This window comes from Carassius auratus, chromosome 2, assembly GCF_003368295.1.
Source record: "Carassius auratus strain Wakin chromosome 2, ASM336829v1, whole genome shotgun sequence".
Lineage (NCBI taxonomy): Eukaryota > Metazoa > Chordata > Actinopteri > Cypriniformes > Cyprinidae > Carassius > Carassius auratus.
In genome coordinates this window covers 13,494,788-13,508,045 of record NC_039244.1, presented here as the reverse complement: position 1 = coordinate 13,508,045, position 13,258 = coordinate 13,494,788, and the positions used below count along the sequence as shown (strand labels likewise).

The 13,258-nt window shown below is 40.9% G+C and overlaps 1 protein-coding gene across 1 annotated transcript; it reads right to left on the bottom strand.

The window, feature by feature from the left end:
* Positions 1-588: 588 nt before the first annotated feature.
* On the bottom strand, positions 589-13,053 carry LOC113116461 (cohesin subunit SA-1). The gene is made up of 33 exons (XM_026284645.1): positions 13,025-13,053; positions 12,484-12,598; positions 12,234-12,386; positions 11,759-11,855; positions 11,590-11,666; positions 11,295-11,499; positions 10,906-11,057; positions 10,625-10,698; positions 10,420-10,543; positions 10,225-10,323; positions 10,064-10,143; positions 9,881-9,988; positions 9,620-9,734; positions 9,359-9,476; positions 7,530-7,633; positions 7,359-7,451; positions 7,183-7,272; positions 6,907-7,110; positions 5,994-6,064; positions 5,798-5,885; positions 4,964-5,044; positions 4,700-4,792; positions 4,443-4,617; positions 4,199-4,338; positions 3,731-3,832; positions 3,458-3,606; positions 3,238-3,366; positions 2,798-3,003; positions 2,499-2,670; positions 1,741-1,854; positions 1,547-1,661; positions 1,368-1,448; positions 589-612 (listed from the first exon to the last, which is right to left on the bottom strand). The coding sequence occupies exons 1-33, from the start codon at positions 13,051-13,053 to the stop codon at positions 589-591; spliced, it is 3,777 nt and encodes a 1,258-aa protein (XP_026140430.1).
* Between the last annotated feature and the right edge of the window lie 205 nt (positions 13,054-13,258).

Genomic DNA, 13,258 nt, shown 5'->3' with positions numbered 1-13,258 from the left:
ATGCCCCATCAGGACAACTGTCACAGAGATTTTTGGCTTTCTGACAATATTAACAACATTTTTAACACTGACCAAATGTTTCTAAGCTTCCTTTAAACTTCCTTCCATAATTATGTCTACTTAGTGTTTTTTTTATGTAAAAATAGACAGATTGACGTTTGACCAACATGTACAACTGCTTGTTTTGGTAGGAAGAATCCATTCATTGACCTGATAGTAAAAGTGACTTCATAATCGAACTGTACAGGGCATATACATAGTAGGATGGATAAACACAAATATGTACATCTTGAACATAGAGGACCGTATGTTCTTACATGATAAATTTGTACCACAATGTAAATTCCATCCAGTGCGATTCAAATGAGCTGACAAAGAACTTGAACAACAGAAGAAGAAAAAACCATCACATCCCTGTATGTGACATGACTGGATAATCTCTGGCTGAATAAAAGCTCCTCTGATGTGGCATCTGATAAAAGAGGACGGTCGAGGGTTTGCTCCAGAATCTCAGAACCTGGGTACCAGTGCTTGTCTCTTCAGGCCTTTGATCGCTTCAAATGCTCCTTTTCCATCTGTCGTGGCCCCTCAGAACATGGGCATAGTGAAACCCTGGAGAAAAATGACGGGATTATTTGTTGATAATTAGGTTTGCATGATTTGGGGGAAATATCTAATTGTGATTTAAGACACTGATATTTTTTTTTAAGCTCCAGGTTTGATGTGCTTTTTTGAACCACTGCAAAATTTGGGAATTTCTTTTGTGACTACAAAATATAATTGTAATATTAATAATAATTACCAAATTAAAACTATTAAATATAACTGTAAAAATAGTAATAGTAATAATAAGTGTTATAATAATAGTAGCTACAACTGTAAAATTGAAATCCAAATTTATGGTGTGCTAATTTCTTGGCTTTTAAATGTTAAACTAAAGCGCTTTTATTTGGCAGACAAATTGGACCTCAAAACTTTTCTTTTGTCAGAGACAGAGTTACAAACGAAAGCCAAACTCATAGCGCTTGACATGGAGCAGAATTTACTGCAAACGAGACACTGAAAACATTGGATCATGAGCTCTTCTGTGAAAAAAACAGAGCCGCGATTCACTCTAAAATGTGCACTGCATATATTTACTGAAACTGCAGCCTTTGTCATATCATGCTTTTGGATTTATTTTGAATAATCATACAGGTCTACCAATTTCACAGCTTGCATCTTGGAAAAAAATTCCTGGCAAAACAGCCGGTATTTTTGGACTCAGCACCCCAAAATTAATGAGAAAAACGTAATAGATTTTTTTTCTTCAGCAAATATGATGCAGGGCAGTGTTCAGTACATGAATGAATGAGTCAAAGCCTTACCGACTCATCTTCAATCATGGCTGCAGAGTCAAAGAAGTCCGGTCTCAGCTCTGCTCTCTCCCGTCTGTTCCTGGATGGAGGCTGCAGAGGAGATGAGATCATGGGATTTGGAATTTCTTTCTATATATAATCACGTATGTACTCTGACATGCTTTTATTTGCTAGCATCGTCTGATTACCAGATCAATGACCATGGTGTCCTCAAATTCCTCACTCATGTCTTCCAGCTGACCTCGCGATGACATCATGACGTCCTCAAAGATGGGCTCTGCGTCGTCCTCCATGAGACCACGTCTAGATTAGAGACATTAAAGTAACATTAACTACTGCACGTTCCTCGTGTGAAACACCCCACATGTCTTTCTCCACATACACAGTCTGCCGTACTCCTCCGCTACGGGCCTTCATGTAGTTCACGGCTGTGCGTTCTTTCCTGTTCACCTCCTCCATCTTCTGCTGGCCAAGCCAGGACATCTGCATCTGAGGACTGGCCGAGAGGAAAAGCACTTTACACTACACTCATAATAGTTGACGTAATACAACCAGTGTTGTTCACAAACGTTTGGGTATGTAGTAGGGCTGCACGATATTGGGGAAAAAATGACATTGCGATATTTTATTTTTATGCGATATATATTGCGATATGAAATCTAATCAAATTTTTTCTTACAAACAAAAATGGGGTGATCACACTTACATTCTAATTTTAAATGATTTAAACATCGACACCATTGTGTCAAGTGATTAATATGCGCGAGCGAGGGAGAGCAAGACAACGCTCGTGTTGTTTGAAGACAGTGAGCGTGCAGCCGGGGCTCTCTCTCTCTCTCGCGTGCTCTCTTTATCTCTCTCTCGCGCTCTCTCTATCTCTCTCTCGTGCTCTCTCTATCTCTCGCGTGCTCTCTCTCTCTCTTGGCCCTGTCAAAACTTTCCCTCTATGATGGTTAAGCTGTGCAATTAATCCGCGAATCACATTCGTCAAGGGCCGGGGAGCAGCTGGCCCGACCGTACAGTTAATGAATAACAGATCAACTACGACAGCCTACATCGCACATCCTGTGATGTGACTATCGTGGATTTGTACATCGCGATATCGATGTTTAAACGACACATCCTGCATCCCTTACTTACTTATGAACATAGTCGGATTCGGAGCCGGGCTCAGAGTTCTGCTCAGAGAGGTGCTCAGCAGCTTGCCGAGGGTTTTCTCGGAGCACGGTGGAGGTGAGCTGGGGTGTCTGCAGGGCTCCGGGGGTCTGTAGGGTGTCGTTCCTCATCATCCAAGAGCCCTCCACACTCTCCTCTGCAGAACCACGACACCACACACAAAACAGCCCATGACTGCTTACTTTTAGGCATCTCGATCACCTGAACCAACCCACAGGCCTCGCGTCTCACATCAGTAAGATTACATCTACTGGCATCCTCACCCTCGATGCGTTTCTTGTGTAGTGGTGGACGGCCCTTCTTGCTCCGTACGGACGCAGCTTTGCTGCTGCTGCTGCCGCTGGTGATGGACATGCGATCTTCATCTCCACCCGTCAGCAGAGAGTTCCTGTAGGAGATGAGCGGCAGCCAGATGTCTTCCCGCCTCTCCATCATCTGCTCAGTCATGAACTTCTCCAGATATGAGTGCCTGAGAGAGCCATCATTTTTTTCTTCATCATTTATATACATGAATGCAATCTTTCTGCTCATGTTCTCAGAGGTTCCATCCAGTGAAAAGACATTTCGCTCATCATTATATGATGTTTTACAGTCAGTCAAAGTCTCTTATTACAAAGTCAAAGCTCTAGAAAATGAGCGTTAAACCAAACTTTGGTAATTAACCAAATTAACATTAAACAAAGTGCTTCTCAGACTAACTTACACTGTTTTCTTGTCTTGGCGAAGAAGCTTGGAGGAAAATTCACAGAGGACCTCCAGGAAGGCCAGATTTGGAGGGGGATACTCTGGTCCTTTAGGATTCTGATACTTGAAGGCGAACTCAATGCCATCTCTGAAAACAACAGAATTATTTGTGATCTGTAAAATTAAGAAGAGGTCCGGTGCTTGATGAGTAATAATCTTAAATCTTAAAGAGAAGGTACTTGTGCAGTGTGGCCACAGCCTCTCTGGTCTTGATCTGGTCCAAGCCAAAGGTGAGGGCAAAGCGACGGGCCAATTCCTTAATGCCGCTCACATGAGATGACGTCCTGTCCAAGTTAGGCCCCTGATCCAGGATGAGCTCATTAAAGAGCTGAAGAACAGAACAGAAAAAATAGCAGGGTTAGTAGAATAATCAAGATCTGAAATAATAATAATGCAGATATCATGTGAACCTTATGCTAGAATATCCCTCGAAATGAAGGCTGTCACCTCACCTGCTGTAAGCTCAGGATGAGCGTCTTGGCACACAGTATCTTGTCCGTCTGTCTGGTCTTACTTAGAGTCTCCTTGATGATGTCTCCATAATCGTTGTAGTACTACACACGGTTTACAACAGTCTGATAAATATGTAAGAACTACCCTAGAATGTGTGTTGTAGATAGCAGTACATTATACAACGCATGTCCACTGGCACAGAGCGAGCGAGATGATGTTTGGGTGAGGGACTGACATGGGGCAGAACAAGCAGCGAGAGCATAAAAAGCTAAGAAACGTTCAACTTTATGCATATAAGAGTTAAAGTAATCATTATGAGGTTACGGTTATGAGGCACTGATGTTTGCCAGAAGCAGCTTCTGTTCATTTAAGTGCTGAAATCACATCGTCTGATTTCAAATGCAGCTTGAACTCATTGCTTTCATGACAGTGGGCATGTCAGGTAAGATGATAACTGCTTATCTTACCTTCATGTAGTGTTTGAAGATGTCTGCAGCGGCTGGCATGTCTACTATATCGTAAATGATGAGCTTGCTGAAGGCAGCTAGGAGGTTTCTCCTCTTGTGTAAGGCCTCAATCTTGTTAGCTTCATCCTCCTCATCACCCTCTGGTAGCGAACGTGAAAACACTTGAATTTCCACTTCCAAACATTATTTACAGATATCATTTGTTTTTTATTTCAAATGTCATTAATATTGACTGTAGGCCCACCCATGCTCTGATTCTCGTCATCCTGGTCTATAAACACATGGTCTAGGATGAAGTTGAGCAGCTCGTTCTGCAGGGTGCTATCTGGGTTGAAGACCAGAGGCTGCAGACCCTCTCTGGAGCCTGTGGTGAGCTGGTGACTGAAGATCATCAGCAGGTCACACAGCAGCATGAACGCCTGGAGGAAGTGTTAGCATGAATGACTACTGCACAGACGCATCTTCTCTTTCCTGAATGGAAGGATGAACGCAGGAGCTCACCTGCTCTTTAACCGGCGTGTTGACGTTTGAAAGACACTGCTGGCACACAGCTAAAAAAGACTTGACAACCCTCCGTAGTGCTAGCAGATCATCCTGAAATCAAAGAAAACTTAATGCTTTTGGTTTGAGGTTGTGATAATCAGTTAATGAACAGCTCTCTTATGCTTGTTCAGCCAAGTCACCTTCAATATAGGATGAGATGTTGCATCAAATCAATCTGCTAAATAAGAAGTTGAATCATTAAACAGATGCCTTTAGAGATACCTTGGATGGAGCTCCATCTGTGATCTTCACAAGCTGCCATAGTATGGAGTAATGAGAACACTGAAGAGCCTGTACGGCGATCTACAAACACAGTGAAACACACTCAGTGAGTGATCAGGACATAATGGGATCTACATCAAATCAATGTTGCAATGTCACCTGAAAACTTCTCTAATAACTGGGCGAATCCCACAAAATTGTTTATAAAGAAAGTGCAAAATCAAATAACAGTTGCAAGATATTTTCTTTGTCTGGAATATTTGATTCGTATTGGTCAACTATAGCATTATGATTACTTTTTTTTTGCATTATACAAACTTTTTAAATGCTACTAAATTGTGCCAAATGTTGATGAATTAATGTTTCATTTTCAATTCTGTAAAACAGCAAAGAAAACATTCTTCCGGAGTGTATTAAAAGAAATGTTTCTTGAGCAGCATATCGGTAAACTCAAAATATTTCTTAAGAATCATGTGACACTGAGGACTGGAGTAATGGCTGATTTGCCATCACAGGAATACATTACATATACAATACATAATCAAATATATTCAATATTAAATGACATATTCAAATACATTCAAATAAAAACAGTTCTTTTAAATTGTAATGCAATATGACTTGTTTTTTTTTATTTATCACCAAACATCTGACCAGTAGTTTAATTCATTGAAATAATACTGCTTTTTTAAAATGTACACTTCTGAGAACTGTCTTCGGTTCTTTTGTGTCTTTTTCTTAATGTAATTTCTTATTTCGTTCCTTTAATTTTGGGTTGAAGTGTGACCCGGACATGTTCTTGATTCCCTCGTCTCATATCTGAAACAGACGCACCTGCTCTGGCATAGAGCCCTGCTCTATTCCTGTCCTTAGCAACCTGTAGCAGTTCCCGAACAAATCCCATCGTGTCAAGTCATGAGCACTGATGGAGAGGAGAGACAGACACATTGCTTGTTCATTAGCACTCAGTAACTAAAGTGGTCAGAAGTAACTTGCATTTGCATGGTGATTTAACAAGACGGCAGCGTACTTGTGAAAGGCTGTGAGTCTCTTAAGAGTGGAGAGAACATTGTAGATGTCGTCATCATCCGCCTCTTCCCCCTGTAAATGAGGCAGACGTTCACAAATGTTTGATCAGAGACCCTTGCACAATCCTATGAATTCTACACAATGTTCCCAAACTCAACTTCAACGGCCTAAAAGAGACTTTAAAAGAGAGAACAATGAATGAAACTCTGAGATGTCTTAACACTGAAATGTTAAAGGGATAGTTCAACCAAAAACAAAACTGTGACCATGGCTATTCAGCCATCTATAAAAGTCAAAAAAAAAAGAAAAGAAAAAAGAAAAGAAAAGTAAAAGCAGTCTATAGCAAGGTTTTCAATCTTTTACATGCTACAGACAAAAATGACTATTATAAATATACATACAAAAAATATTATTTGGAAAATATTTATTTATTGAAATATCTACTAGATTTTTTATTTATTTACTTATAATTACATATAATTTGTATTCCTTCCATAAAATAAATTCCAATTATTTATTTATTCTATTTATTATTATTATTATTATTAATATTAACACATTTTTTATTTATTGAGTTGAACTCAAGTGAGTAGCAGATTAGTCCAATTTGTTAAAGAATAATTCAGTTCAATTTCTAAACTGGATCAAATCAATCAAAAAATAATTAATTCACTGATCAATTTATTGAATTTTAGCAAAGGGGTTTATGAGGACTATTTGTATGATGCTGAAACAGCTGTGGTCACTATAAACAAGTATTTAAATAACATGAGGCTGATTTAATAATAACAATTATCATTTGGGGGGTGAACCATGCCTTACTTTATTTCATTTTTAAACCAGTCTCCTCTTTGATAAAGTGCTTTCTCAATATCTCTTGTAACTGATTTGATACTCTCTAGATCTGCCCTCACCGCCTGCAGCAGCTCCTCCACCGAGTGGTTGAAGCGGTCGGCTAGTTCATCGATGAGCTGACTATGGGCGATGTCCACGCGGTTCATGATGGTGTACTCCTCACTGCACAGGATGCTGTAGGTCTTACTGCAGGCCTCCAGGACCTCCGTGTCCGTGTGCTTCTCCACCACGAACTTGATCTGCTTTAGTAACGCTTCCAAGTGCTGGAACATTCAGATGCAGCCTATCAGCTCAGGTTTAGCATTTACAGAGCTCCAGCTGGAGAAACTGCTTACCTTCTCCATCCTCCCAGCACTGTACACGTCCAGGTCGAAGTACTGCGGGATCTGTAGGAGGTTGGCTATCTTCTCTGCATCTGTCTGGTACTGTAGATGGAGAACGGGTTTATCAGCATACGACTGACCTGGTCATGATGTATGCGAGCTTGAAAACAGGAAACTTTTCATCCTACTTTTGAGAGTAACATGGGAAGAGCCATGATGAAGTGCTCCGTTAATTTGTTTTTGTCGTCGATCTGCATCTTCCTTTCCTTTGCAGTCAAAACCTGCACAACAAGACGGACTTCACTTAATACTGATGGAAATAACACTATATAGTGTAGCTTGTCAAGTAAAGGTCATACCCTTTTCCCAGTCCCTCTCCCCACAGGCGGGTGGGCCTCAGCAGCCTGACGAATGGTACAGACGGTCAGCTCAATCAGGGCACTCTCCTGCCGCTCCAACAACACTGAACACAAACAGAGAGACAGAAAGAGACGTGCTTATGCTGCAGATGCATACATTTAAGAGAAGTAGATGTATGACACGGATTTCTCACCCAAAAACTGCTGTAACGGTACATGTATTCGTCCCGAACATCACAGAATGCAGTCAGACGACAAATACAGTCAGTCTATATGTTTTGGTGTGTAGCTTTACTAAAGCCACTAGAAGGCAAGCCTGCAACCTTTAGCCAAAAAAAAGCATAAACGGCTAATGCTAACACTTGAGGCCTGGAGGAGTTTTTTACAGCTTTTTAGAGAAAATAGCTAATCATTTAATGAATCGACAGCCTTTCAGCTAATCTCCAACATGTTTTACACTGAGCAATAGTTTTGGATTGAACTACGACTTTTTGCGAGAGTTAGGATACAGCTTACGGCATTTCTCATTCATTCCTATGGTATCCGTGAATGGCGATTGAGTGTCGCACAAGCACAACTCGACTGAAATCCAGTGATGTCAAGGCTGTAATGTGATTGGTTATTAAGGCACACGTGAACCAAGTTGACCGTTACGCTTTCTCCAGTAGTAAATAATACAGACCCTCTCATCTCCCTATAGTAAGACAATCTCTGCCATTACTGTCTGTTCAAAATAAATGAAAAATACATTTCCTGTTGTAACGAACTGGTATCCAACCATGACCCCAAAACCGAGGTACCGTATTTTCCGGACTATAAGTCGCACTTTTTTTCATAGTTTGGCTGATCCTGCGACTTTATAGTCAGGTGCGACTTATTTATCAAAATTAATTTGACATGAACCAAGAGAAATTAACTAACAGAAAACATTACCGTCTAGAGCATAGCATAGCATAGCATAGGGCGCCCTCTCGCGGCTATAGATGGTAATGTTTTCTCTTGGTTCTTTGGTCTAAATAAATGTGACTTATAGTCCGGTGCGACTTATATATGTTTTTTTCCTCGTCATGACATATTTTTGGACTGATGCGTCTTATACTCGGGTGCGACTTATAGTCCGAAAAATACGATACATGCTGAATCGTGACTTCTGTGTACCGTTACACCCCTACTCAATTAGGGGAGAAAATATGGGGCACCTTTTACTCCATATTTCTCAATTTGACTGTTTGCCCATCTGACGTACTGACCATTCAAAAGTTTGGGGTTGGTTTTTGAACGTCTCTTGCTCTCACCAAGGCTGCATTTATTTGATCAAAATTATAGTAACAACAGAAATATTGTATAATATAGACTTTCAAATGCAATTTATTCTTGTGATGGAAAAATTGAATTTTTTGCAGTCACTACCCCAAGTCTTTAGTATCACACAATCCTGTAGAGATTTCACTAAAATGATGATTTGCTGCACAAAAAACATTTCATATTATTATCATTAATGTTGAAAACCATTGTGCTTTAGTACCCAATTTAAACCATCGGTCTTTAATTTTCAAGCAATTTTGAATGCCTTAATGTCCTTAAAACCGTAAAAGCTTATTCAGGTGTGTTTGATAAGAGCTAACTCAGCAGGACACTGGCCCTCTAGGACTGGAGTTAAAGAGGCGTGCTTTACAGCTAGATTTAAATAAACCAATTTTGAAACATAAAACAACTACTGAAACAGCACAGCTTTTTAAACTACTTTTTGATCTTGTCAAAACGAGCTCCAATCTATCTTCTGCGTTCTGTCTAATATAATCTGCAGTGGTCAGCAGTGAAAGCCGTACCGTCCTCGCCCTGCACTGGCTCCTCCAGCAGCAGTTCGGTCATGCACTCCCAGTCCTTCAGCAGCTCCTGAGAGCTCTCCCACAAACTGTCCACGAGATAGGCAGCATGTTCGTGCAGCTGTAAATACAAACACACACTGTTAGCTCCGACACCAACTAAAGCCTTAGACCAATATAAATTAAACTAGCTGGATTCTGATGCCACCTCAGGAGACCAATGTTGTGTAAACCCATCGTTATTCTCATCAGTTGTGGCGTTACCTCACTCTCCAGGAAGAAGAGCACCAGCATGCGGATGAGGTTTCCATTCGGGCTGCTCCTGCCCCTGCGTTTGGCCAGAGCCTCCTCCGCCTGAGGATCATGTCTGCTGAACAACCTGCACATGAAAAGAAATGAGAAAATTCATGAAAATTAACTTAGAAAAAATTAAAATAAATGCACTGAAATTAAATAATCAGACAAAAGCCAAAGAGATAAATATCCCAAAACTGGTTGTTGTTTAAAGGATGTTAGCCGGCTCACTTTCGATGTAGAAACTCCCCAGCAGCCACTGCCACAGGCCGGTGGGCCGAGTACACCAGGTGATAGACATTCTCACAGTCCTCATTAGACAGAGCGTCCTCGCTACCCCTGAACAAATGAAGAACAGCTGATGGAGGAAATCATCCAGACTGCGGTTACGTTCAGCATCTGAGCTTTACTCACTGAAGGATCAGCGTGACCAGTCTGATGGCCTCCACAGCCACATCATACTCTTTATCCAGCGTCATAGACACGATCCGATCCTGTCAGGAGATTTGATCATCAGCATCATCATGGAGAACACATTCGAGAACTGTGATACCTCTCCTGAACAGCGTTCTGACCTTGAAACGGTTTGTGAAGAGCTCGAGCTTTGGAAACAGTTCGCGGTTTGTGTAGAGGTTTTGTAAGGCTTTCAAACACTTCAAGCGTACTTCACCTTGCTGGGAACGGAGGGTGCTGATATTAATACACTGAAAATGAATATATTACAGGGACAATAGTGCTGCTGCTTGTGTATGCGGAGTCAGATGGCGTACCCGGTCGTGTAAGGTCCAGCCCACATACTTCAGGTAGCTGTCATTCAGGAAGGCATCGCTGTACATCTTCATCCACACACCGATCTCCTCTATACAAATCGCTCTGATTTCAGCTATCGCATCCCTGCCAGTCACACAGAAGATAAGCCCAGACATCCACAGCTACATGCACGCTATTAATGTGAAGGCATGCAAGTCTGGTCACCTATAACGATGAACAAAGATTCCCTTGAAGATTGAATTCATCATGTTTTCGATTTCATCTTGGTTTTCTTGAAGCTGGTGAGAAGGTTTGTTCATATGAGTAAATGGTCAGCAATAGAATGACTGTTTGCTAATCTGCAGATTTATTGCACACTTTCTGAAGGAAATGTTTAATTTCTGAGGAAATCTGCAGATTTGTGAAGTCCTGTGCATGGTATTTCATAAGGGCCACTATAATTGAATTTTCGATGCAGTAAGACAACAGTGTGTAGGAATTCATACCTCTTTCCTCCTCTGAAGTAGGAGTTCGAGTTTCTCATTGGCTCTCTTTCCCGCCATTTTGTTGCGTTCGGCTTCATACTGTCTCTGTGTGTTGTCCTGGTTAATGCTCAGATTCAGAGCTACGTTCACCAGAGCTGTCATGAGCTTCATGGCTGAAACCAAAAGGACAAAGGACAGGGATGCAACCTTAACTTTGTTTATTTTAACAGAATCTAAAAATCTCTCTCTCTACGTCAGCTGTCTTACAAAACTAATACAATTACAAAACTTATATCGATGGCGGTCTTCAGTTTTTTGCTTTTGAACATGAAAGCAAACTTCTATTGTGCCTGAAACCCACATGGAGACCGGATTTAGAATTGTTATTCTCATCTCAAATTTGGGTTTACCTGCGAGAGTGCTGGTGTGTCTGAAGGCTCGGACCTGTGAGTCCGACAGACCCGTGAGCAGAGAGATGACCGTGTCCATCATGTACTCGTCGTAGATGATGCTGTACTGGCACTGGCGGATCAGGACGCAGATGAACTCACAGAAGTTGTAGCGAAACTTCTTCCACAGCGGGCCAGAAATGGTCAAGGGGTAATCGCCACTGTCCTGCATGACAGCACAAAAATGACCTACTCAGACTAGAGTTCAAATATTATTCGACTACAAAAGATTCTGTAAATCCGTCAGAAAGGATACCTCGTCGAACTCTTCTGTCATTTTGCGAATAATTTCAGCATTCTGCATGTTGCGAAACATTTCAATTCTTACAGTGCCTGAAATGAAGGACGGCCAGTAATCACTACTATCATGAATAATATACTATTATTATTATTGATTGACATTTATGAGCGTGAAGTATTTGTACCTTTACAGCCGGAGCACTGGATGAAGAAGTTGATGAGGTCCAGAAGTGCTAAATCTCGGTCTTGTTTGTATGACTCGATCCAATCATCAACGACCGACTGAAAGAGTCACGGACAACTGTGTCACTGTTTACATAAACACAGCGGACAATCTGCTCAACACTTGCTCCATAAGCAGAACAGTCTGGACTTTTAATTGAGTTTAAGTGAGTGTGACATGGTGGATGTAATAGCTGCACACCTCCAGCTGTTACATATTCGACATCTGCTCCTGATCTGAAACATTTGGATACCAGATATACGTTTCACTCTTCATTTTACACTGAAAAATACATGCTATTTATATTTCATAATTAGGGCTGTTCAGATGAATGTGTTAATGCATGCAGTTCTTACTGACCTCAAATGTTGAATGGTAGTGAACAAGTCTAACACTATTTTATTATCGCCATTTATGATTTTATTAGTGTTTTATACCTGCATAGCACTCTTTCCCTGTTTGACCACTTCAAACAGAGTGACAGGATCGCCCTCTCCGTTCTGCTGGGACATCCCATTGGCCTTCCGCCCCCGCTGGACTCCCATCGGACCCTTTTCTGATGGTGACTTCCGAGGTTTCTTGTTAGGTGCCTGGAGTCAGGGAATAAAGATGCTAAAGTTAAACAATGAATAATACATCATCTTTTTTTGTGGCAAATCAAGGAAACGGTTTTCGTGTGAGGCATACAGGTGGTCTGCCAGGCCTTCCTCTCTTCTTCTTGGTCTTTCCATCTCCAATGTCGTCCAGCTCACTCATACTCATACTGAGACTCACAGTGTCCTGACCCGACTCAACGGAGTCCCTGGGAGGAAAACACTATGAGCTCCACATGAACTCTGCCACAGCCAAAAACATCCGAGTCATCCAATGAAAGATGTCCACATCTGATGAAGTGCACTAAATACTGCTAGTTAGTCTTATGCAAACTTCATTATAATCATTTAAATAATATTATAATATATATATATATATATATATTTTTTTTTTTTTTTTTACAAAAATAATAGCTTTAATTTATTCTTATTTCAGTTTTAGCTTTAGTCATTTTAGTACTTAAATTTATTCTAACTTATTGCAAGGTTTTTTTTTAAAGTTGAAAGTTCTAATACGTATAAGCTTTATTTAAATTACCAAAAGCTAGTTGTAGTTTACACTACCAACATTGACATGTGGTTTCTTTGCAGCTGAAGTGACCTCAGTGTGTGAATGGAAATGAAGCGGGACTCACTGTATCAGCGGCAGCTCTGAGGTGATCATGATGATGGAGGGGCAGGTGGTGTGTTACAGGTCTGCTGTGTGTAGCGCTCTGCTGGGAGGAGGTCTTTCAGTGAGCTTTAAGTGCTGATGACAGTATTAACACTGCAGCTCTGAGCCTGCAGGAGACAGAAGGGAAAAAAATACATCAAACGTTTGTTTCTACAGAAGCAGGTCTTTATGGACTAGAAAAGCATGCTTTATATAC